Source organism: Girardinichthys multiradiatus, chromosome 2 (genome assembly GCF_021462225.1).
Source record: "Girardinichthys multiradiatus isolate DD_20200921_A chromosome 2, DD_fGirMul_XY1, whole genome shotgun sequence".
NCBI lineage: Eukaryota > Metazoa > Chordata > Actinopteri > Cyprinodontiformes > Goodeidae > Girardinichthys > Girardinichthys multiradiatus.
The window spans coordinates 33,286,239-33,312,502 of record NC_061795.1 but is presented as its reverse complement, the minus strand read 5'-3'; the positions used below and the strand labels follow the sequence as shown (position 1 = coordinate 33,312,502).

Below are 26,264 nucleotides of genomic sequence, written 5' to 3'. Positions count from 1 at the left end.
TCATATTCTAATCACAGCGTTCCCTTCTCCAGCTCTCAGGCACTCCATCAGAGCCCTCCCAGCCTCGGGCTTTGCACTTTTACTTCCACCCCCCACCCCCCCGTCTTCTTTTGTGGCCGTTCCCTCTTCTCAGAGGCACACCAAAAGAAAAAATAAGGCGAAAGAGTGAGCAAAAAAAACAACAAAAACTTTAACATTAAACATGTATGCGTAAAGTTTGAAAATGTTTGGAGCGAGAGCAACGTGAAGAAGCTGTTTTATTGATGAAGCGGTCCAAATGAGGCAACAGGTGGCCGAGGGTTGTGTTAATGGAGGTGAAAGCCGATGGGGAAAAAAAAAACTGTAAAGTTAAGTAGTGGGTTTATTTGGAGCTCGAGGGTGCATAAAATGTACGAAATGCCATAACTGAGAACGGGGAGGCCACAGTGTTAGGATGTAGATCTAAGGCTCTTTTTTTCTAGTTTGGAGGGAGCTTTTCTTATTCAAAACAGCTCCACAAAAGACTTCCAGTGAGCCTTGCCACATCCCCATCTGACTTGGGGCCATTCATCAGCCTTCCAAGCCTATCAATGACATGTCCCCATCAGGGCTCCTATAAAATCAGCCCCTTTCCCATGAAACATCAGCAAACATTTTGACGGGTCTGGCTTTCCCCCCGCTGGATTTCTGGAGTCTCCTGCTCCCTTCTTTACACCCTCCACCTCCTCTCTCTCTCTCTCTCTCTCTCTCTCTCTCTCCCTCCCTCCTCCGCCAACACCGCCCTTCTCTGGGCGAACCCCAGATCTTCAACATCTCCCGTGACGGGCAGTGGTCAAGGAAACTTAAAACGAGCTGAGAGGTGATCATCGGAGAAGGGGCAAAGAAAGCCATTTTACTCGGAGGAGTCGGCGTCGTTGATGGGAAGAGGATGCACTGCGGGCTGCTGGAGGAGCCGGACATGGATTCCACAGGTCAGTCCCTGTAAACTGTCCAGAAACTCTGCTTCTCTGCTGCGCCTGTCTGGGAGGTCTCAAACTTCCTCTGGAGCATCTCTGCATCGTTTTCTGTAATAAAACAAATTCTGCTCCTTGGTCACTTTTTTGGTAAGTGCTGGTATAGGGACCCATGTTTTTTAGTTGGATCTGTTTCAAAAACGGTTCTCTTAGAGGTGCACCTGCTCCCTTCAACCAAATTTTTGGGTGTAAAACAAAAAAAATTGAAAAATGTTAATTACGTTTAAAAAGAATAAAAATAAAGCTAACCTATTGGAAAGACTAAAATGTAAAAAAATAAATTGAATGTTCCCCTTTTATTTATTTTTTTTGTTTAAGGAGGTTTCCACACTAAATTAGCAGCTTTCATAGGAAAACGTAGTTTGTTCCTGCTGATAAATGGGCCAACATCCGTCTCAGTTGTTGATCAGATTTAATCCAATTATTTAGATCCCCCCAATTTATCTGTTCTTGTGGCAAATGAAGCCTGAGCTCCGAGTCTCTGTAGAGAATTAGCTTCACTTCAGTGGATTCACTTATGCATCTCCATGCTGTTTCTTTTCTGTCTTTTTAATGTGAAAAGAAGGACAAACCGGCAGTTTGGGCCACCTGCAACGGTTCAGTTTAATAAATGTACCTAAAGCAGGATAAATGGAAATAATGACAATAATTATTAATGTTTTTCAGGAGTTTGTTTTAGCAGTAAGACATTATTGAAGTAGTTCAAGCTGATTTCATAGAGGTAAACTCAGTATACTTGATTTAAAGTAGGATAAAAAGTACTTTCTATGAGTTTTTTTTTGTCATTTTTGTGTAAGGCACCTGCCAGCTATCTACAGGTTCAGTTGATTTTAATGTAAACTTGTATAATCTGCATTCTGCTAAGCTCAAAAAGTTGCAAAATTCAAGCAGAAAGTTAAAAAACATCCAGGTAACTGTTGGAAAACAAGAAGACATTAGAAGAATATTAAACCAACGTGTTTTTTCTTTGCTGACTCTCCTTCCTTGGTGTTTTTTAAAAGGATTTTCACTTTATCACACAGCTCCCACATGAAAGCATTGTTTTGCTGTTGCTCGCTCACAGAAAGCTCACCAGTTGGGCTATTTCTAAGCAGAAATCAAATGAGCACAATGGCCTCTATTCCAGCAGACTGCTCCAGTGAATGTGCCCAGGCTCTTTTTTTTTTTTTTAAGCTTCTGTGTGTTCATCTCGTCGTCTCTGGGGAACAATGCTGGATTCCTGCCGTCTTGCTGAAAACATCTCAAACAGGACCCACGGCTGCGCTGCTGCCCCATACAATCGGTTGTTGTGGCCTTGGCCTGTCACATTAGTGACGTTTTAAGTGTCCTGCATGGATGATGTTTATGTAAAAACAGCTTTCACTCTGTTCTGCTGCCGGTTGATGTTCCATCACTGCAAAAAGCTTTTAAAAGGAGTAGTAAAATGAACAAAAACAGACTGGTTGTGTCTTTAAAAATTCAATTGAACTTTTAGCCATTAAATTGGTTGTTTTTTTTTTTATCTTTATAGAGAGCTGGATCGAAAGGTGCCTCAATGAAAGTGAGAGCAAGCGATATTCCAGCCACACGTCTCTGGGGAACATGTCTAACGATGAACGTAAGAAAGTGCTGTTTGAGACTCATTCAGTTCCTTTACCAGCTACTGTTCAGTCTAGCTGTTTAACATTGCTTGTGCAGAAGTGTGTTATAATAATTTGATTTACTGTGATGCATGCTGACTGTTGCAGATGAGGAAAAGGAGAATAACCGAGCGACTAAACCACATTCGACACCAGCTACTCTGGAATGGTGAGCCGTTATGAACAATTATTGTTATTTCTTTATGTTTTTTCAGACTCAAAAATGTACGACGAAGGAATGACATTTAAAACAAATTTACTATAATAATAGCAATAATTATAATAATGCAGCACCATTAAAATGCTTGTGGAGCACCGAACATCCATGTTAAATATGAGGGATTTTTTATTTTGAAAGAATTAAAATTCAACCCTTATATATTTCTTTTTCTAACTTTTCGAAATTCCCTTCATATCATGTCTGAGATCAGATTTGTGTTGATTTTAGTTGCTTTCCATGACAAAGTTACTTTTCAGGACCCGCATGATTTTTGCCCCAGTTTCCACCAGATTTATGGTGAATCCTAAAACAAAACCTTTATGTTTAAACAAAAATAGATTGGATCGACCTGATTTTGTCTTTTAATCTTTCTGTGTTCCTAAACTTGTTTCCTCTTTGTACGTCTTCAGTTTCGTCTTTAAATGTTAGTTTCTTATATTTGAGACGTCATGCTTTCCACCAGTTTGTTAGTTTTGGCCTTCCAGCTCAAAAAAACCCCCAAAATTCATGTTTCTGACAAAAGAGCAAAAGAATGGCTGCAGCATTCTTGTCTTTTACCAGAGTTGTGGGGCAGGCCAGATATTTTCTTTTTTACCTTAAAGTAGATGAACATATAAATGACACCTTGTGTAAATGCTCTGTCATGTTAAAGATCTGCAGCTAGTCAGTCAAATTATGGTTTATCTCACAAATGCACCAAAGGTTGTTCCATTACTGCTGTCATTGGTTGTCTTATTGACTTGTTGACATAACTGTGAACTAGGTTAACTGACGCAGGATTCCTGCACTGTGCTGTAAATATGCAAAAATATGGTACTTGTTTCTTCAGCTCCTGGATAAGTATGGAAAAAAGGAAACGAAAGTGTTTGTGTTTTCAGACTTTATTCACAATATCCTTGAATATAAAAATCCTAATTTATAAACTGATTTTTCAAACAATTAAGGTTTTATTTCATATAGAATATTTATATAAACAGTCTAAAAGCAATTCGGAACCTGTGTTTGTTCACCCTAAAACTGAAAACTGGTGGCAGGTTTAGATTTTTAGGTTTAATCTTTTACTTTACCAACGTGTTTCTTCTGACTGGAGGCAATATCAACATTTTAAGTGGTCCAACCAGAGTCCCAAGATGAATCTGATAGCAAATCTGTAAAGGGAGCAAAAGATTAGGGTGATGGCAAGGAGGCCTTCTGACCTTCCAACTCCAAAGATAAATCAACATACCAAGATTTTCGCATTGATTATAGAGAAAGCTAGAAAGCATTTTCAACATGTCATTCTGAGTGCCTGGAGGCAACATATGTTGTGAATTTTCACTATATAAATAAACTGAATTTAATTCAATGTTTTAATAAAATCTAAATAAAAAGCAAAACCTTTTAAATTGATTTATTATCTTTTGAGAGATGCCTGTGTCATCTCCTGCTTGGTTGAATACAAATACATTTAAATCTAAATCTGCTAGGGGTATGAATAATTGTGGGCTTAACTGTAGATTTGCATTAACTTCTATAATGGCTAGAAAAAGAAGCAGTGGTTTCATGGGATGGTATCTTGATTAAAGACACAAACCACTAAATAAATTCTTCTTTGTCCCATGGATGAAAATCCAGTGATATTCTATCTATTTGTATGTTTAATTATGTCAAAAAATAACAAAATGAATAAAAGCAGTGAGCTTTACCATCAACGAAAAGTCAGATCTATAGATATATTCAGGGAAAAGTGTTACTCAGGCGGTAGAACCGGTCATACCACAGCTGACACCTTTGAGTTTTAGACCAAAATGTTCTTTCCTGTTCCATTTAGTTTTAGGTTTAGATTTTGTTGTGGCGTTTTAAGCGTGTGGATGAAAAAGGCTTGATCACTCTAAATATATCTGTTCGGAATTTCTGTGTAAGTTAAGTTCGTAGAAATTAAATAAAGGCCAAAAAGTCTGGAAATGGCACCTTTTGATATTAACAAATTGGAGGTATTTTGTATTTTCTATGTAAGCACAGTCATGGCAGTGATAGGTTATACTTTTAACAAATTACTGATCTGGTCCTAATATTATTAAATTTCTAACTACCTCTACAAAACCACACACCACAGATCTCACTGGGTCGTTTTTAATTAAATATAGACCATGCAAACCTTCAAATATACCTTGATAATAAAGGTGTCTGTACCTTCTTTTCTCAATGACTGAATATGAAGCCTTAAAAAAAATCTAAATACTGTTTGTTCATAAAAGATTAATTTTAGCATCTTTTAGTGGTCTTCCACCACTAAAAACTGTAAAGAAACAGTTTGTGCCAAGGCCAGTCTTGGTTTTTTTAGGGGAAATTTTATCATTTGAGACATACTAAACTGACGGAGAGTTATGTTCATGGTGTACCTCAGGGCTCAGTTTTGGGTACATTTGTCTTTTATATTTTTAAGAGAGCAAAACGAAGGTAATAATTTATTTTCTGCACAATAGAGGGGAGAAAAACTTCCTTGAGTTCAAATATAATCATTATTATTGTTATCCAAAGTTAATCGAGGCTTTGTAGTTTCGATCTCTGAAATATCAAATTTGCTGCCAACTGCTTGGAAATAATATTTGGTAGGCAGCTATGTTTCGACTGATGCTGATTCATGCTCTGCATAAAAAATAGATATGCATGCATTGGTCAGTTGGACGGACTCTCCTGATATAGATTTGTTTGGGCCGAGATGCTAAAGCAGATTGGGAATTGTGATGGAAAAGACAGAGTCGGAAAATTAGGCTTAATGCCAGTTATTATATTCATAATGAATAATATTGCCACCCACAAATAATTAAATTCAAACTATTCTTCATATACACACTAAACAATCATAAGTATTTTATTTGAAACACTGTTTCAGTTCTCTTTACAGTGAGATTGTCTGTAAGAGTCAACAGCAATAACATAATATCCATCAAAACAATTTATTGGGTTTCTAAATGGCTCAGTGCAGTTGCTCTAAACTGTCAAAACAGCCAATGAAAAATAAAAGCCTAACTACGTTTGAATGTTGGTAAAAATTTAACAAACCATGCAGCTACGGTTTTAAATTGCAACATTTGGAAGTCATCCCAGTGGACCAGCTGTTGTTTACATTGTGAGATGTTAATAGATGCTAGGTTGCGTACCCCAACACACTGACTGAGCAGCTATCGCCGTCTGCTGTTTAAGAAACAAGACGTTCACTGTTTGGTTGTAAATGTGTAAGATTTCTGTGCTGTAGGTTCTAGTCAGAGAGGCGAAATGTTCGGTTTCCTCTCGATTATCTGTTCTGATGTTGTTCTAATGAAGAAGCTAGATGTGTAATATAGCCTCATCCTGTACATTTAGGGTAAACCTAAATAAATAGCCTTTTGTTGCTAGATTATTTTCCAGTGCTGAATCATACACATTTCAGTAATAAACTAGAGCACATATTTTTGCCTGAAATTGTTAGTGTTGTTGTGCCACAGGTTAGAGGAAAACTACGAGATAGCTGAAGGTGTGTGCATCCCCAGAAGTGCCCTCTACATGCACTACCTGGACTTCAGTGAGAAGCACGACACCCAACCTGTCAACGCAGCCAGCTTTGGGAAGGTGAGGTTCAGTTTTCATCACAATCAATCCCTGCTGAATTCAGTGTAACTCATCATCTAAAAACCATTCAGCTTCTTTAAATATTTTAATTTAATCTGATGACTGACATGCAAAGGCTAAAGCAGCGAATCCAAAAGTGACTCAACAGATTGTGTATAAACTAACATAAAAGCTGTGATCTCAGTCATTCAGGCTTAGTCCGGTCTGACCCGATCATGCATGGGTTGGTTTGGGGCTGCAGTGTTGAAGCCGCATCGACCGCAGCTCAGTGTGAACATTTAATCTAGAGCCAAAGGAGATGTGCTTTCGTCTGTTCCCACAACCCCAACAAGTTCCTCAGCCTTCCTGCCCCCAGCCATCCCCTGTACCCCGGGCTCCGGCCCCAACCCCCAACCCCGAGCCCACCCCCACCCCTCCGCCAGCTCCTGTCGGAAGATATTGAAAAAGAGAAGGGGCCTGGATTAATGTGTAATTAAAGGAAATTTGGAAGGGTGAGATGTTGCGGAATGTTAGATCAGTGGCTGGAGCAGTGTGGGGTGTCCTTTAGGAAGGCTTCATTGATTCAGGACAAAAAAACGAGAGAGGGCCCGGGCTGCCTCCCTGTCTGCTCATTTATCAAGCGGGGCCTGACAGAAACTTCACAGCTTGGCCCCTTTTTTCATCCCACACAATGGAGAGCTACACTGTTTGCTAAAGTTTCTGCACCGGGAGCCGAACCGAGGAGCCAATCTCTGCAGACAAGAAAAGAGGAAAGAAGGACGGGAGGGGAGATGAAAAGGAGGAGTGAGGAAGGGAGAGGCTGATGAAGAAAGGAACAAGTAAAATGACTGGATGTCATAAAAGTATCATAAACCTTCCCGTAAATACTTTTTTAAACCTTATTTCATTTAATTAGTCATGTCCTGTTGAGCTACAGTTTCTCTCAGACTTGGAAAACCAATGCTAAATATATCAGCAATAATCATTATACAAAATGAATAAAATACAGAACTCTTTAACGTAAATTAAAAGAAATAATGAATGTCCCATAGACTTGGTTAAAAAGCATCGACACAGCTCTTCTATAGCTATTTTTGAAAATGATTAGACATTGGGAAAGGAAAGTAGTGAATCCACTTTAATATGTTGCAAGGATCAACACATATTACACATAAAGTAAAACAAAGCTCTGAATAGCATGGTATGCCGTATTTTTAACAGCATTTAGATGCTCTGGTCACAGCTGATCATCTCAACCAGATTTAAATCCAGACTTTGACTTGTTCAGTTCTAAACCTTCATTTTCTTTTCCTTGTCATTCAGAGGTTAACTTGCTGGAGTGTTTTAAATTATCTTGCTGCATAACCCAAGTATGGTTAAGCTTATGGTCACAAGCTGATGACGTTCTTCAGAATTTTCTGGTAGAGCGCAAATTGTTTGGGTCCTTCTGCTACGGCAAGTCACCCATGTCCTGAAGCAACAGTGCAGCCTCACACCATCACAGTTCCACCACCATGCTTTGCTGTTGCTGTGGTGTTGTTTTTTTTTTAAATGCTGAGTTAGTTATATAAAAGGTGATACAGGATCCACACCTTCCAAAAAGTTCCACTTTTGTCTTGTCCGTGCACAAAATATTTTCTCAAAACAGGGTATCATCCAGAGGTTTTGTTTTTGGTAAATGTGAAACAGGCCTCTTTGGTCCCCAGTGATTTTCTGCTTGGATCTATCTCATGGATAGCTTTTTTTTTTGCCCAGCCTCTTTTTTATTGTTGAAGTTCGAACACTGAGCTTAACTGAGGCCAGTGAGGCTTGCAGTGCTTTAGATGTTGTTCTGGATTTTTTATGATATCATGGTTGAGGCGCTTAAGCAGTCTTCGGAAGGTTCTCCACTGTTCCATGTTTTCTTAATTTGTCATTTATGGTTGTCTCAATGGTTTGCTGGAGCCCTTCCTTTCATAACTGTTTTATCTTACTTTTTGAGATAATTTAGTCTACTTCATGCTGTCATACAGGTTCTATTTAGGTTTTTTCTTGATTCTACTGGGCTAGGTATGGCAAAACTGAGCTTAGCTGTCTGAAATACGTGCTCAGTAACAGTTATATCATGATTTAACAAGAGGTGCATTTCCTTTTTCACATAGGTGCAGACTGGTTTGAGTAGCCTTTTCCCTTAATAAATTAAATCACAATATGAAAATTTATTTTTGTATTCACTTGTATTAACTATGTTTGATATGAAAAAACTTGTTTCATTTAAATGTGATAAAAAGCTAAATTAAAAGAAATTTGTAACGGGATAAATACGTTTTCACAGCACTGTTTATGGAGTGTTAAACAGACTCTTACTGCGAACCATGGTTTTTGGATATGTGATAAAGATAAACCTTTTTCAGATGAGCGCCATCTAACATAAACTGTCAGGTTGGTAACTAATGAGCAGCAACATGTGAAAACCATATACTAGGTATTTTGAGCATTAAGTACTTCAAACTTAAAAAAATACAAATTTATGAGAATCTATTGCTACTTGTACACTGTGCCATGGTATAAATAATTGTTTAATTAGCATAGAAGTAAACCATAGCTGGACCTAGACCTACCCAATGCAGACCTTTCCCAAGATTCCCAAGAATATTTTTATAAATTGAAGAAAGAATATGGATTTATTTGGATGTTTAGGCTGAATCCCCTTTCAGATGGTTATCCCTCCTCCCACCTGTTTCCACTTTTTCAAGTAGTTGTTAGTTCTCCCCGATTCCTGTTTTATTAACTTACATGACTTAATGTTTGTACTGATTGTGTAAACTGTTATTAGTTCTGCTGCAGATGTCGGCTGTTATTTATTTTTTTTAGAAGGAAGCAAAATGTAAAACTAAATGCATCTCAGTGAGAATAAATGAAAATAAACTGTTTCTGTTATCAGAATTCCAGTGGTGTTCATGGTGTACCACAGGGCTTAGTTGTGGGTCACTTTTGTTTATGTAATAGCTATCTATTGGGCATTATCTTTTGCTGAGCATTTATGAGGCAGAAATACTATTAAAGAAACACATTGCTGAAATTCAAACACACAATGATGTCCTTCTGTGAAATAATCATCTTTCTTTTTGTACAGGCAGCACTCTGACAGCTTTGATCTCCTTTTTATAAATAGATTATAAGGCAGCAATTCCCAGCACTGACTACCAGAAGACTGGGGACAAGAGGGCAGTCCAAGTGAGTTTGGGCTTTTGTTCTGTTCATGTTTATAGGCACTTTACAAATAACAAGCAGAAACAGACATATTGCAGTTACACAAAAAAAGTTTTTAAAAGTGAACATTATTTTAAGGGTTTGAATGAATGAATTTCTTTTCTGTAAAAATTGAGCTAGCAGTGATAGATTATAATTTTTTTAAATGTCTGGTGTCTGTGCTACTCAGGTACCACTACTACGGCATCGCAGTGAAGGAGACCTCGCCGTACTACGATGTGATGTACTCCAAAAAGGGGACGGCGTGGGTGAACGAGACGGGGAAGAAAGAGGTCACGAAGCAGACAGTGGCGTATTCACCGCGCTCCAAACTGGGGACGCTCCTGCCAGAGTTTCCAAATGTCAAAGACCTAAATTTGCCTGCCAGCCTGCCAGAGGAGAGGGTAAACAGCAGCTTTTAAGTCCTTACTTACTTACAGACCCCTCCCCACTCCTCCCATCTCACCATCTCTGCTCCCCCTCTTTGACTGTTTTATCTGACTTTGAGTAGAGAGAAGGACCTTAAGGATTTATGTGCTGGCTCCTCACTAACTCTTAATCTTCAGGGGGCAGATAATAAGATCTACCAGTGGACAAAGGACAGGCACTAGCTGTCCGGCTTTTAAAAGGGGGGCCATGATTTTAAATGGTTTGTTGTTTTGCTGATGTCTAAAGCTCGTTTTATATCACTCTGCTCCAGCCTGGACCTGTAACATGTATTTATTGGTTCAAAGACAGATTTATTTTCTTGTTTTTGCAACACTTTTTTTTGTTTCCCCTCAAAAAAAGAAAAAAAGGCTTTAAAACTTTCTGCTGCAAACAGATTAATACTCGGTCGTTGCTTTCAGGTGTCAACGTTCATCATGATGTACAGAACGCACTGTCAGAGGATACTGGACACGGTTATCCGAGCCAATTTTGACGAGGCAAGGATTTGAGCTCAGATTCTTCCCTCTTTATGAAACATAAGTATAAACCTCTTCTTGTAACCCTCCTTGTTCGGCTTCTGCAGGTCCAAAGTTTCCTGCTGCACTTCTGGCAGGGCATGCCGCCCCACATGCTCCCTGTCCTCGGCTCCACCACCGTGGTGAACATTGTCGGTGTTTGTGACTCCATCCTCTACAAAGCCATCTCCGGGGTGCTGATGCCTACCGTCCTGCAAGCACTGCCTGACAGGTGAGCATCTGTTACAACCTTCAGTCTGATAGTGTTAGAGCTAGATGTGTAAGGTTGAAACCAGATATTTAACCTTTCTTTTACTGTCTGATATTAAATGAGACACAAAACGCCTCTTGTTTAGGTCAATTAGGATCACAAACATTATTTCTGTTTGCATAATGCCTTAATATTTCAGGATTATTTATTAACTGTCTTAAAATTCAGAAGTAGACAATTTAACTTTGCCTTTTAAACTGTATGACTTGAGTTGATTGTTTTTAGTGTCCACCCCCAAGCCTTTCTCAGTAGTTTTGTCTCCTTCCTCCTGACAGAACTGGTTTAACTGAGTCAGGTTTGTTGCTCACACACTCCTTTTAAATGCTGCCCACTGATTTTCTAAGGAACTGACATCAGGACTTTTTGATGGTCAAACATTAACTTTGTTGTCTTTATGCCAACTAATTTGGCACTTTGCTTAGGGTCATTGTTCATTTGGAAGACCCAACCATGCTCAAGCTTTTACTTTCTGATTGCTGTCTTGGTATGTTGCTTCAATATTTACAGATAATGTTTCTTCCTCATGATGTTATCTCTTAAAAGAAGTGCACCAGTCCCTCCTGCAGCAACATGATGTCAACAGCCAATACTTTATTAGTTTAGGCTTCCAACCCTCCTCTTTTTCCCTCCAAATGAAAGAATAATCAGAATGGTCAAACACTTCAAGTTTAGTTTCATCAGACTGCAGGACATGTCTCAGAAAATCAAGGTATTTGTCCCTGAATATATTAGGAAATCATAATCTGTTTTTTTTATGTTCCTTCTTCCTTGCTAAATAGCCTTTCAGTCCATGTCACTGCAGGTCTTATTTCAGTGTGGATAATGAGTCTCTCTTACCAGCTTCAGCGTCTTCACAAGCTCTTATTTTTTGTTCTGGGAGTGTTTCACACTTATAACATTAAAACATGTTAACCTCTAGGACACAGAACCTGTCTAATTCCTGAATAGGATGATGGCTGGACATTCCCATACTATTTATTCTTTAATAATTGCTTGACCTGTAATGATCTGGAAATAGCACCTAAGGAAGAATCGAACGTCTCGGCACAGAAGTACAGAAGTTTTGTTTCTGATATCTTGTCTGATTTCCTTCAACTTTCCCATGATGTCCCACAAAGAAGCAGCAAATTTTTGATATTACCTTATAATACATTCACAGGTGGACCTCCAATTATTTAAAAATGTTTTAATTAACCTGTCAGAAGATTATAAAGCCTTAAGTGACCTAAAAAAGGAAAGGTTTAGTCTGATTTAAGGTCAGATATTCAGAAAAAAGGATATGTTTTTTTCTGCATTGTACATTTAATTTTAAATATAGATGTGTTTTGACCTCCTCAGATTTGACGGCACCAAATATTTTTTTCTAACCTTTCTTTAGTCCATAAGTTATTTATTTATAATAGGAGCAGGGGTGACATCACACCATGTGTGTGACGAGAGTTGTTGTAAAACAGGAGTTTACTATTATTTTGAAACAAAGATGATAATTTACCTTTTAAACTGTCTTTAACAACAAATATTACCGATTAACACGGTTTGACTGAGAATGTTGACCCTTACCTTAACCTGAAGTCCTGCAAACGGCTGCCAACATTTCTACATCCAACGCGTTCTGACAAAGATTGAAAGCTCAAAAGTAAAAAAACAGAAGACCTTTGGGTTTAGCCTTCTTGGCATCACTATTTCTTTAAATAGCACTCTGAATGAACAGCCTACGTTACTCTTTCCCTTTTGCACTAATCTGATTTTCAAACACCTCATCAATACTGAAAGCAGCTAAATTTGAGTCTTCTTCTTTCAGTAACAACTTACACACTGAAGAGTGGCAGGACGCTGTTAGCACTTAAATAGGGTGTGTTTACTGACTGATTTCCGATGGTGTTTACATAAGAATTTAGATCAGCCTCTTAACTTTTGGTTTTGTTAGACAATATAAACACATGTTTTAAACAACATATCTTGTTTTTTCTTCATAAATAATAAATGAGATCCATTAAGCTGAAAATCATCCAATTCCTGTTAACAACTGATGTCTCTGTTCATCTCTACTTCATGCTACTTACGCAATTTATGCTATTTATGCAAATGTAAATAGCATGAATTAAAGCTGTCAATCAACAGCATTGTGATGAATTAAGCCTTTTCCTACACTATATATACTTTATTATTCAGAATGCCTTATAATACTAGTTCAGAATAGTCCTCTGTAGTATTATTTTACTGCTAAATAAAGAATGCATGGATGGCTTTACTTTATTATGCAGCCAACAAAGAAAAATATTTAATAATAACGTTTTGAAAGCAAACTCTTAAGAAAGCTGCACTGCAGAAAAAAAATAAATTTGTGAATAAGATTTGAATTGAGAACATTAAGGCTGATTGTATTTGAGTGGAACATGTTTATATTGGTTTGTGTTGATCAGAGCAAACGATTTGCACCAACATCCTCAATATAAAACCTAAGTTATACTGTTTATAAAATAAACATACAAAATGTTTTAGAAAAGGGCACACAAGTCAAAAAAGCACAAATTGTTGCAATAAAGTGTTAATTCATGACCTCATTTTTGTATTTGCCTTATAAAATTGACCTTTGTTCTTTATTTGAAGCATGTTTGTTTGCTGTTGTTTTAATCTGGACATTCTATAAAAGACCAACTTTCACCTCAAGTTTCACCTGAGAGTTTATTTTGTTTTAAATGTTATTTTTTGTTATATTTTGTTTACTTAATTTTCTATTTAATTTATCGCAACCTTTTTCTCCTTGATTCCATGGTAAAATAGTATTTAGAATAAATGTCATTTATAGACATTACCACAAACTGTTGCTAAACATCAGCAAAGTTCACTGTATTTCTTCCTTTTTTAATAATGAAGAATAGTGAGAAAAAGAGATTCAATCAGGAAAATTTGTGAAACACATTTGTGTCATTGTCACAGTTAAGAAGGTAAATGGTGACCTGAGGCAAAAAAAAAAACTGAAATTAAGATGCTAATCTGGATAGTTTGTAAAAAAAAAAAAAAGCAAAATTAGCATTTTCTTTTTTTATGTGATAACCTTCAGATGAAACTTTAAGGTGAAGATTCGTCAGCTGCAGCTCTTATAAATCTACTCTGTTGTCTCTCCTCTGTGCAGCTTGACTCAGGTTATTCGGAAATTTGCCAAACAGCTCGATGAGTGGCTTAAAATAGCTCTTCACGACCTTCCTGAAAACCTGAGGAATATCAAATTTGAATGTAAGTCAACAATAAATGAGTTATATACACTGTATATGCTCATGCAATAACACACATTCTCAATAATGACCATTTTTCTATCATCTTGTTTCCAGTGTCGAGGAGATTCTCCCAGATTCTGAAGCGGCAGACATCTTTAAATCATCTGTGTCAGGTGAATGTCATGTTTCTGTATATTTTTTAATAAAGTCCATATGAAAAACAAAGAACCAAATCAGATAAGAGATGCACAGGCGTCATGTTGCCGTTTTATCTGCCCACAGGCATCTCGGACCGTGATAAACAGTGCCGACATCACCTTCCAAATGCTGGAGGACTGGAGGAACGTGGACCTGAACAGCATCACCAAGCAGACACTTTACACCATGGAGGACTCGCAGGAGGAGCACAGGCAGCTTATTATGCACTGTAAGTATCGCCGTTAAAACTGAATCTTTCACTGCCGCGTAAACAACACATTCAGTGAAGATCATTCCCACGACCGGCAGAGTCAAAGCACCGAGGACAGAGAGCAAAAGGTTAAACAAGTTCATCCTCCTCTCCAACGTCCCACTGAGCTGCGGCAATTCAACTTGCCCTGAGAGGAGCAGAGGTCGCTGATATGTGGACGGTGCTGTGTTACGAGCTGTTGTTGAAGTTATGTAAAGTTTTTTTCCTCTCTTGTTTCACCCAGTATATCAGGAATTCGACCACCTGTTGGAGGAGCAGTCTCCAATTGAGGCCTACATCGAGTGGCTGGACTCCATGGTGGACCGCTGCGTCGTCAAGGTGAGAGACAGCTACAGAGATAAATAAAAACTTTAAATATATGGATGATTCATCATACCATCCTCAAGAAGTTAAAGAATAAAATCATCATCGCATTTATAGGCCAATGTGAGATTTTCACTCAATGGTGGACCTCTTCTTGGTCAAGGTCACATAGCTCTGTAAAAAAAAAAAAAAAAAGAAGTAAAATAAAAACATTTATTGACTATATATATATCAAAATTAAATAATTAAAAAAGAGACAAAGCAACAGGAAAGTTTTAATTAAATAAGAATAAAATAAGTGTTTTCTTCTAACAATAGTTCTAAAACATTTTTTAATAAAACCCTGGTCAAATATGTTATCAAGGAACCAGAGTTTAAAACAATAGTCAAATAATTTATAGACATAGGCTGGTTTTAGACTCCATGACTCACACACAGCTATAACAACTAAATAAAAAAAAATTTAATCATTTTAAAAACTGCTCAGGTTCAGCAATAGAAAAAATAAACACAATTTAAGTAAATAGATCAAATAGATTAAATAATAAAAAAAATGCTCCGGGACAGCTATAAAAGCTACAGCTATAGGAAAATGTTTTTCTTTCTTTAAAAATAAAAGAAAAAATTAGGCCAGAAAGAATAAAAATTGTCAGAAACAGCAGAGTAACACAGTAATGATACAGTAATAATAATGTCTAAAACTTTAAAACGTCAGACACAGCTTAAAGTTTTTACTCCAATCAAAAAAACTAGTCTTTAAACCTGACTGAAATAGTTAATCCAGCTGCACCAGTAAAAATCATGATTAGTTTTATTTAATAAACCCGTTTGAGCAGCGAACTTTTAAAATCCGATCGCCTCTGCATGCCTTTCTCACTCAGAGGCACTTAGCTCCCAATCCTCCCAGTTAATGATGTCTTCAAGCTTCCCGTTTGCGTCCATTATGTGCCAGATATGGGCTTGTAAAATTTGGTCGCCCCGGCAACGTCCTGCACCACCCAGACAATAGTTCAATAGGAGGGCGTGTCCCTGGGGGCAAATTAAATAGTTGACTTGTTGACATGTTTTTCGTTCCTGAGGGTTAAGCCCCAATACGGACCGAGGGGTTAATTCTAGCGCCGCCTCCCCCCACCTCCATCTCTTTTCTCATGGAAATTTTCTCTCTAGGTGGCGGGGAAGAGGCCCGGGTCCCTAAAGAAGGTGGCCCAACAGTTCCTGCTGATGTGGTCATGTTTTGGTACCAGAGTCATCCGGGATATGACCTTGCACAGTGCGCCGAGCTTTGGTGAGCTCATGATAATTCATGCAACTAACTGAGATACTCCAGTTCACAGTCTGCTTTGGAAACCAAATATTCTGTTGAACAATATTAGCCATTTTAAGTTTTATTTTTTCTTCTAACTAAAGTTCTGCTGATAAATCATTTCCTAAAACCCATTACCTTTGTAAAATGTAAAGCCACTAAACCCAGCTGAAAATATCGTCACGTCAGTTAAAGGCATAGGAGGCAGTAGGAGATTCAAACTGTTTGGTAACCTTGAGCAAAAATGTTACAGTTTCACAGTATTTACATAAAAATGACATAACTTGGTGTAATTGCTTCAATATAAAATAGAAAAGCAGAAATTATTCCTCAACTGCTGAAATAATGTTACATCACGGTTCTCCAACTTGTGCTACAAGTATATCTGGTGGTACTTTAGCTGACTTTAGAGGGACTCCGAAGTTATTTTGATGTTGATTAATTGCAGCAAGATAAAGGCAAATGTACCTTTGTTGTTGTTGGTCACACTGATCCAGAAACATGTGTTGGTTATTACTTTCATTTACTTCTAGAATCTGAACTTGGACCTGGGAACAATGTTGACTTACTGTTGTTAGCAATACAAGCTAATAACGTTCTGTACACTTTGTTCTTTGCAATGCCATAACAGCAGGTTCACTACTGGAGGTTTTATAGTACAGTGTGTGTGAAAGATTTAAGATATGTCCTCAAAAAGAGAAAAATGCAGTTTTTACTGCAGCCATTTTTGTAAGTTACCATATTAGATTTTGAAGTCGGGATTGGTAAGAAATGTCCGACCTTCCCATTCTGACTTTTAGAGAACATTTTGTTTATCTTTGGAAGTTCAAACTTGGAAATTTTAGTTTTATAAGTAAAGATAGATCTGATACAGTTTGGTCCAAAACTGTTTATTTCCCTGGTAGATTTACAGTAGCTTTAAAATGATTTTGAACAGGCATAAGCTTTGAAAAAACAGTCAATCTGTTTTAAAACGATTGCATGATTAAAGTTAATTATGTTCTTCTGTATAATCAATGAAAAAAAAACTTTACAGGCATTACTGGAATCAAACCCTTCTTATAACTGCTGACCAGGTTCTTGCATATTCCCCTCGATTTTCTTGACAGTTTATCTCTACTCATGAACTCCAAGTGTTCAGCGTTGGAAGGCCTCCTTGCCATAACCCTAATCTTTAGCTCCCTTCACAGATTCTGCATCATATTCAAGTGTGGGCCTCTCCAACATGTTAATGTTACTTCCAGTCAGAAGAAAGATGTTGGTTAAATTAAAAGATCACTTTAAACCTAAATCTGCAGTTGACCCTCATACCAGAAACTGGCCCCTGACTAATCATTCACAATTTTTTAGATTGCAGCAAAGAATTGAATCGATACAATCTGTGAGTCTGATATTTTTGTGTTGAAATTGAAATCCTGCTCACACCTGCAGTCTTAAGAAGAAAGCAGGAAAAAGTGAAATGGCTACTTCCTTTTACAACTTGCTGCGCACAAGCCAAAGTTAGGATGTGGCAGTAAAAGTGAAAGAGGAAAAATGACTTCTCTCTCCTCTACTCACCCTTTCTTTGAATATCAAAGACACAGCTGGTAGCGGTGTTTTGATAAAGCAGGTCTCTGTGCACAAACAGCTAATTAACAAAGGCCACCCCTCCCCTCTCCCGATGCGTTTGCCTGTTTTTTCTCATTTTATGACTGTTCAGGATTGCACCCCGCTCCCTTGAATGACCACAAGTGTTTTTATTATGCGCATGGCTGCGGCACAATGACATGTTTGTGATGCTCCTCCCTCATCTGTTTCATGCGACCTCTGGGGTCAGCTGACATATTTCAGAGCCCTAGTTGTTACGTTTTTAATAACAGCAAGCCTCCTGTCGGGATGTGAAGTCATCTTCATTTAAACAGTCATTGTTTATTTCATGCATTTTCCTTATCTGTTATGTTTCCAGCAGGATTAGATTGCATGTTGGGTTTTTGTGTCTGCAGGGTCCTTCCACCTGATTCACCTCATGTTTGATGATTACGTTCTCTACCTGCTGGAGTCGCTGCACTTCCAGGAGAGGGCCAATGACCTGATGAGGGCCATGAAAGGAGAGGGAAGCACAGGTGAGGACACAGCTGCTGAGGTACCTGTTGGGAACAAAGTTACATATGTAGTTCAACTCAGATACTGAATCTGAATTCACAGTAAAGACACAAATCATGTCCTACCACTGTCTGACATTAAATCAGAATAAATGTTTCCTGTTTTAGGTAGTTAGGATTACCAAAATGATTTTGTATTTGCTAAATATCAGAATAATTAGAGATTATTTCTGTATTAGTTTGTTCAAATTCATAACTTTACATTCACCAAGATTACTTTGCCTTTATTTGGGAAAACCAGGATAAAGATGTAATGTCTTTGTAGGCTTCCGATAGGTTAACAAGTCATTTAGAGACACCTATGGTTGTGTTTTAAGGCAACATCTCTAACACACTTCTTCCTAGGAAAAGCTATAAAAATTAGAAAAGATATTAGCAAGAAAAGTGTGAACTTGGTTCATTCTGGTATCATTTCCAGACGTTTCTGTGATTATACACAGTGAAACAAGTTCTTCACGGACATGGGCTGAAAGGCCACTCAGAGAGGAGGAAGCCATCACTCCAAAAGCAACATGAAACACCAGATAAGGGTCAGGGATGAACAGCTTTACTGTTTTAAACATGTCCTGTGATCTGATGAAGCTGAAGTTGAAGTGTTTGGTCTTTCATTGTTTCATTTGGAGGGAAAAGGAGGAAGCTGGAAAGCCTCAGCACTCCATCCAAATGAGCGGAGGTGACAGCATCTTGTTGTTTAGGGGATTTGCTGCAGTAGTGACTGGTGCACTTCACAAAACAGATGGCATCATGAGGAAATGAAGATAATGTGGAAATAGTGAAGCAACATCTCGAGACATCAGTCAGGAAGTTCAAACCTTAGGGGCAAATTTGTCTACCAAATGCTCTAATCATACCACCAAATAAGTTACAAGAACAACAATGTCAAAGACCTGATCTACACTCACCGGCCACTTTATTAGGCACACCTTGCTAGTACCGGGTTGGACCCCCTTTTGCCATCAGAACTGCCTTAATCCTTCGTGGCATAGATTCAACAAGTTACTGGAAACATTCCTCAGAGAGTTTGGTCCATATTGACATAATAGCATCACACAGATGCTGCAGATTTGTTGGCTGCACATCCATGATGTGAATCTCCTGTTCCACCACATCCCAAAGGATTGAGATCTGGTGACTGTGGAGACCATTTGAGTCCAGTTAACTCATTGTCATGTTCAAGAAACCAGTCTGAGATGATTCGTGCTTTGTGACATGGCGCATTATCCTGCTGGACGTAACCATCAGAAGATGGGTACACTGTGGTCATAAAGGGATGGACATGGTCAGCAACAATACTCAGGTAGGCTGTAGCGTTGACATGATGCTCAATTTGTACTAAGGGGCCCAAAGTGTGCCAAGAAAATATCCCCCACACCATTACACCACCACCCTGAACCGTTGATACAAGGCAGGATGGATCCATGCTTTCATGTTATTGACGCCAAATTCTGACCCGACCATCCGAATGTCGCAGAAGAAATCGAGACTCATCAGACCAGGCAACGTTTTTCCAATCTTCTATTGTCCAGTTTTGGTGAGCCTGGGTGAATTGAAGCCTCAGTTTCCTGTTCTTAGGTGACAGGAGTGGCACCCGGTGTGGTCTTCTGCTGCTGTAGCCCATCCGCCTCAAGGTTCGACATGTTGTGCGTTCAGAGATGCTCTTCTGCATGCCTTGGTTGTAACGCGTGGTTATTTGAGTTACTGTTGCCTTTCTATCAGCTCAAACCAGTCGATTCCCCTCTGACCTCTGGCATCAACAAGACATTTGCGCCCACAGAACTGCCGCTCACTGGATATTTTCTCTTTTTCGGACCATTCTCTGTAAACCCTAGAGATGGTAGTGTGTGAAAATCCCAGTAGATCAGCCGTTTCTGAAACAGCCCATCTGGCACCAACAACCATGCCACGTTCAAAGTCACTTAAATCACCTTTCTTCCTCATTCTGATGCTTGGTTAAACTGCAGCAGATCGTCTTGACCATGTCTACATGCCTAAATGCATTGAGTTACTGCCATGTGATTGGCTGATTAGAAATTTGCGTTAATGAGCAGTTGGACAGGTGTACCTAATAAAGTGGCCGGTGAGTGTATGTCCCATAGAAAACGTGTGGTCAGAGGTAAAAAAAAGGTGGCCTACGAACCCAAGCCAGTAGGATCAGGTCTGTCAGGAGGAATGGTCCAAAATTCAGACAAAGTATTGTGAGAAACTTATTAAAGGATACCCAAATGGTTTTACCCAAGTCCCACAGTTTAAAAGGTAATTCTACCAGACACAGTAATGTTAGTGTATGTAAATTTCTGATTTGAAAGTAAGAATGTAAAAAAAAAAACTCATAATTCTGACATTTAGCAAACAGAAATAGTTTTTATAATCCAAACTGACCTAAAACAGGAAACATTTATATTATTGTCAGACAGTGAGAAAAGAAAGGTAATGTGTCTTTTTATAGTGTATCTAAATATCTGACTTCAACTGTATTTGAGCACCTACTGTTGTTTCTACCTCAGTAGATTAGCTCTATGTCAGTTTTCCATTTTGCCAAATTGACTTGGAGCCAGAAGACGTCAATATAAATTTCTGAAATGGCCATGCTACATGTTTTTAGTTTGATACCCGGTCTATTAGCTCATCTAAATATGATTTTATTTTTAATAAATGCCCCCTTGGTTTTGTTTTTGTGGTGATGTAACATAATCTTTGATTTCAAACTGTTGGTCTAAAACAAAACCAGTTTATTTTAGGCTTAGAGGGATGAGATGTAGGGATAATCTATCTGCAGGACATGTTTTCAATGCTTTTACAAATTGGGCTCTAATGAAAAAAGTGTCAAGAACAAGCCAATTTTTAAAAGAAAGCCATAAAAAGCCCTGCTTGTAATTTTCCATAAGCCGCGTAAGGGAAACGGCAAACGCGTGGAAGAAGGTGCTTTAGTCCGATGAGACCAAAGTTAAAGTTGTTGAACTTGTGTGGGAAAAATGAACACAGCCAATCACCCTGAACACACCGTCCCCATGATGAAAAATGGTGGTGGCAGCATCATTTGTGGGGATGCTGTTTTGCTGCAGAGAAAGTGAAGCTGTGCAGAGTTTATGCAGTCCTGTAGGAACACCTGTTAGAGGCTGCAATGGTTCTGAGACTGGAGCAGAGCTTGACCTGCCAGCAGCACAAGGACCCTAAAATGAAGCCAGAGCTACCATGATATGGCTTAAATTAAAGCACATTATTGTGCTAAAGTGGCCCAGTCAAAGTCCATGAATTAATCCAATTGACAATATTTAGCAAGACTTGAAACTAATGTTCAGAAATGCTCTCCAAAATGTGAGGTTCTGTATGTGCAAAGCAGCTGTGGCATGCAGCAAAAGGTGTTTCCACAGAGTTTAGTTTAAGAGGGCTGAATCAGTTTTAATTTAGCTCCTTCACTCCAAATATAGTATCAATAAAATAATGTATTAATCTGTCCTCTCCTGACACTTTCAGCAGAGCGAGAGGAGGAATTCACCCTGACAGAAACCACCCCCACCTCCCCATCTCCAGGTTCCTATTCTCCTGCCCGCTCCGTCCAATCCGTGGACGTGTCGTCGGCCAGCTCCCCCACTGCTGCCTTGTCCCCAGAATACACAGGAGTCACCGCTTCCACAGGTAGGACAGGACTCGCATATGCACACAGAAAACTAAGCAGAATGATAGGCTTCACATTATTTAGCTACTCCGCACCGAAACATTTGTTTCTGTGTCTGCCAGGCGCTGTTCAGTCATATACCTGGTCCCTTACATACACAGTGACCACAGCAGGCGGCGCCGCTCCCGAGGCGGGACAGCAGCTGTCCTGCATGCGGAGCAACGCTCCCGTCCCGCCCCCGTCCTCCAACCACAGGATGCCGGTGTACGCCCACAGGGAGGAACACGGGTAAATATGAACTCAGTGTTAAATTCATTCACATGACATTTAATTGGTTTGAATTTGCTGCTAATCAGACCCTTTTTTCCCCCTGTCACTGTCTCAGATACAGTGGTAGCTACAACTATGGCAGTTACACCAACCAGCACCCTCACTCCATCCAGAGCCAGTATCCGAGCCTGGCCCATGAGCCGACTATAACCGCCCCGCTTCACTACTCCGCCTACCACCGCTCATCTGCTCAGGTTAGTCCTGCAAAATGTATGAAACAAGGTTATCCATGTGATTTAAAAAGCTGTTCACTAATTAAAATATTTAATTTCGTGTAATTATAATTTTCAGTCTGCAGCTTAGCTAAGTAATAAATCTTTCAGTAAATAAGTAAAGAACGCTATTCTAAGATTTTGAACTAGTAATTCATTGTCATTTCAGAAAATGCTATCATATACGCTGTCTCTCATACAATTTCCACTTTTTCACATTTGATCTCTGCAGCCACAGACATCGGTGCATTATGTTGGGTTTTTATGTGAGAGACCAACACAAAGTAGCGCATAACTCAAGTGTGAATGATTCCTGGTTTACAGCATTTCTCGCAAATACGACCTGGAGGTGTGATGTGTATTTGTTTTCAGCCCCCTTTTAGCCTGATACTCTTAAATAAAATCCAGTACGAGCAGGAGTCACCTAAATAGGAAACGACGTCCACCTGTGTGTAATTTAATCTCAGTATAAATCCAGCTGTTTTGTGAAGCCCTCAGAGGTTTGTTGGATAACATTACAGAATTATCATTACCATGAAGACTAAGGAACACTGCAGTCAGGTCAGAGATGAAGTTAGAGATCATCTGAAAATGGAAAGAGTATCACACAGCTGCACACCTACCAAGACAAGAACATCCTCCTAACCCACTCAACAAAGATGGCCTTTATGAATGTTCAAGTGATATTAATATATTTTTTACAAGGTACTGTATTGTCCACCGGAAGGATACAACTACACTATTTTACATGCTGCAGAGCTGTGTGCATCCACACAAGTCTGATAGTTTGTACCAGAAATTTACAAGAGACTCAACTTGATGTACTTCACAAGAAACCTGTTGGGCCTCTGGGTATCTTTATTGTTATCTTGCAGCTTGTGCTGGGAATTCGCTCTTTTGGTGGTAATTTCCTGTTAAGGGAGCTCCAGCCTCCGCTGCTTTTATGGTGGAGGGGGGTGATCAGCTCGACCTTAGAACTCAGTGTTTCTGAACGTCTCTGAATCAACCCTCTCCGCTCAGCGGAAGCAGACAGTGAAAGGTGGCTCGACCAGGGGCCAAGAGGGGCCCCGCTCTATTACTCCTCCTTCCAGCTCTCAATGGTCTCTTCATCTGTTTGAGCCAGCAGCCACAGAGTGGGGCAAAGGGGCGTTTATTAAAATATTGTTATTCAATGGTCCCTTCTCTGCCTGTGAACAAGAAGCAGCTGAGGAATCTGCTCTGCTCTGTCTGTCTTTTTCCATGCCATGATCCTTCATAATGGAATCAACTGTAGTGTGTATATTTAGACAGAAAAGGGTCTTACTTCCACTTTTCTTTTTTAGACCCGTCTGAACTGTAATGAAGCACAATGACCACACTTTGTCAGAGCAAAAGGTCAGAAATAGAGCCAAAAACTCAGCCAGATCCACATCTGTCCAGAGTATTTTTATCACCAGGCGGATTTAGTCATTGTTCTTTGTCCATCACCACAGGCAACGCAAATAACAAATAGGAAAACCATTTTTTTTAAGGAAAAGACTAATTTTGTTGAATGCCTTAATTTTCTATTTAGACCATTTTGGCAGAACTTGTGAGGCAATTTCCCTCCAACAGGAAATTGCAGTCGGCAGAGTCAGCTCACATAAACAGGTTCACATATAAGATGACACTGAGGTAATGTCTTATAACGGAGGGAATTTATGGGTTTACTGATGGAAGCTTTTCTAGATTTTATTCAACCATATTCCAATAGCAGGAAGGTTAAATGTGTATGTTTGGAACAAAATAAATATCAGTCTTCATCAAGGTAGAAGATGTTATTAATAGTCAGTGAAGATAAAGATTTAGATCTTTTCTATTTATTTATTTTCTTTAATACATTACATTTATTATTATTATTTTTTAACAATATAGATATATATTTTGATTTATAATAATAACAATCTTTATTTGTGGGCTGCACGGTGGAACAGTTGGCACTGTTGCTTTGCAGCAAGAAGGTCCTGGGTTCGACTCCTGGCTGGCGGTCTTTCTGCATGGAGTTTGCATGTTCTCCCCGTGCATGCGTGGGTTCTCACCGGGTACTCCGGCTTCCTCCCACAATCCAAAGACATACCTGTTAGGTTAATTGGTCTCTCTAAATTGCCCTTAGGTGTATGAATGAGTGTGCTTGGTTGTTTGTGTGTTGCCCTGCGATGGACTGGCGACCTGTCCAGGGTGTACACCGCCTCCCGCCCGTAGACGGCTGGAGATAGGCACCAGCTTCCCTGCGACCCACTATGAAAGAAGATGACTGACTGACGATATTTTTGGCATTTCAATTGTACATTCCAACGAAATTGTCCTCTGCGTTTAACCAATCCCTTAGGGAGCAATGGGCTTCCACTGTGCATGACACAAATGCCCTGTTCTCTAGGCCCCCACTCGCCTTTACTCTATTTTATTTTATTGTTATGATTATTATTGCTGTTAATAATAAAAAAATAACAATAATAGCTATATTTATTATGGTTGTTAATGCAGATATAGATTTGTTTTTGGGCTGTTATTCGTTGTATTTATTTATGATTTTATTCTGTGGTGAATGATCAGTTTTAAGTATCATCTAACTGGCAAATTGCTTATAAAAATAGTTCTTAGAAGCTGACCTATTAACTTCATCGTATTTCTTCTTGTTTCCTCTACAGTACCAACTCAACAGCCAGATGCCCCGAATGGAGCCATGCCTGATGGGCAGCACTCCTCGTTTGCACCCTGCACCCATTGCCCCCCGCTGGCCAGATGTGTCCCCTGCTAACAGCTGTTACAGCAGCCCGCCTTTACATTCATCCCGCTACGCCACCTCCGGGGACATGTACTCCCCCCTCGGCCCCCGCAGGAACTCAGAGTACGAACACTCGCAACATTTTCCAGGCTTTGCCTACATCAACGGAGAGGCCACAACAGGCTGGGCCAAGTAGGTCTTGACAGACTTCTGTTGTGTGAAAACTCCATGCCTGATAAACTGGCAGCTGCAGTCTCTAAACTCTCTCAAAAACAAACAGGAGCAGAGGGCAAGGGGAAAGAAATCAAGGACTGATAATTTAAAGAGCCCTGTTACATCAGTCACTGATTGTGGCATAATTTTATCAGAAGTCTAATTAATTGTTTCTTCCATGAAACAGTTGATGAAGGAAAACAAAGCATACCAATTGTCTGAACCTGCAGCAAAATCATATAAAGAGTGCAATGCTGCTGCCAAGCTGTGCCTTTGTTTTAAGGAATGTACACCTCAGCCAGAGTTGCCCTTGTCGCTCTCAGTGCTGTCTTTGGATATCGTTGCCGGTTTTCCTTGTGTTACCCAGCACTGTTGCAGCATCTCGTCACGATGAGCTGTTCTGCCTTAACCCTCTCCTGAGACACCAGGTCTGTGACTCTGAGCTGACAACCATCATGTGTTTCCATCTCAGATAGTTAACTTAAACACAACAAATGTATTCTGTTGCAAGCTTTTCTGCTGTTTTTCTGTGACTATATATCTATATATATCTATAAAGATAGATATATATAGGAAGTATTTTCTGTAACTTTGTAACATGGTGTTATGCTATATTTTCTATGTTGTCTCTGTTTTGTATGGCTAGTAAAGGATGCATTAACTTAGGGTTGTGTGTTTTATAATGCACTCAAAGCTACTGAGGACCTATTACCCTATGGGTATTTATTAAAAAGGGAAAATATCAAAGTGTACAGTAACATTGAGTATTGTCACTTTTCTGTAAATAAAAAGCACTGGAGAGCATCTGTGGTGACAGTTAAATTATGTTGGAAATATTCCACCCCCATAAATAATACAACAATTCAAAA

General features: G+C 39.1%; 1 protein-coding gene across 1 annotated transcript; it reads left to right on the top strand.

Annotated features, from left to right (window-relative positions):
• rfx4 (regulatory factor X, 4) lies at window positions 1-26,264 on the top strand. The gene is made up of 18 exons (XM_047380680.1): window positions 1-950; window positions 2,503-2,589; window positions 2,720-2,780; window positions 6,299-6,422; window positions 9,556-9,617; window positions 9,823-10,036; window positions 10,481-10,558; window positions 10,645-10,808; window positions 13,984-14,084; window positions 14,180-14,238; window positions 14,348-14,492; window positions 14,758-14,852; window positions 16,005-16,122; window positions 18,123-18,242; window positions 21,756-21,917; window positions 22,020-22,185; window positions 22,283-22,421; window positions 25,106-26,264. Exons 1-18 carry the CDS (start codon window positions 908-910, stop codon window positions 25,376-25,378), a joined length of 2,211 nt encoding a protein of 736 aa, XP_047236636.1. The 5' UTR covers window positions 1-907; the 3' UTR covers window positions 25,379-26,264.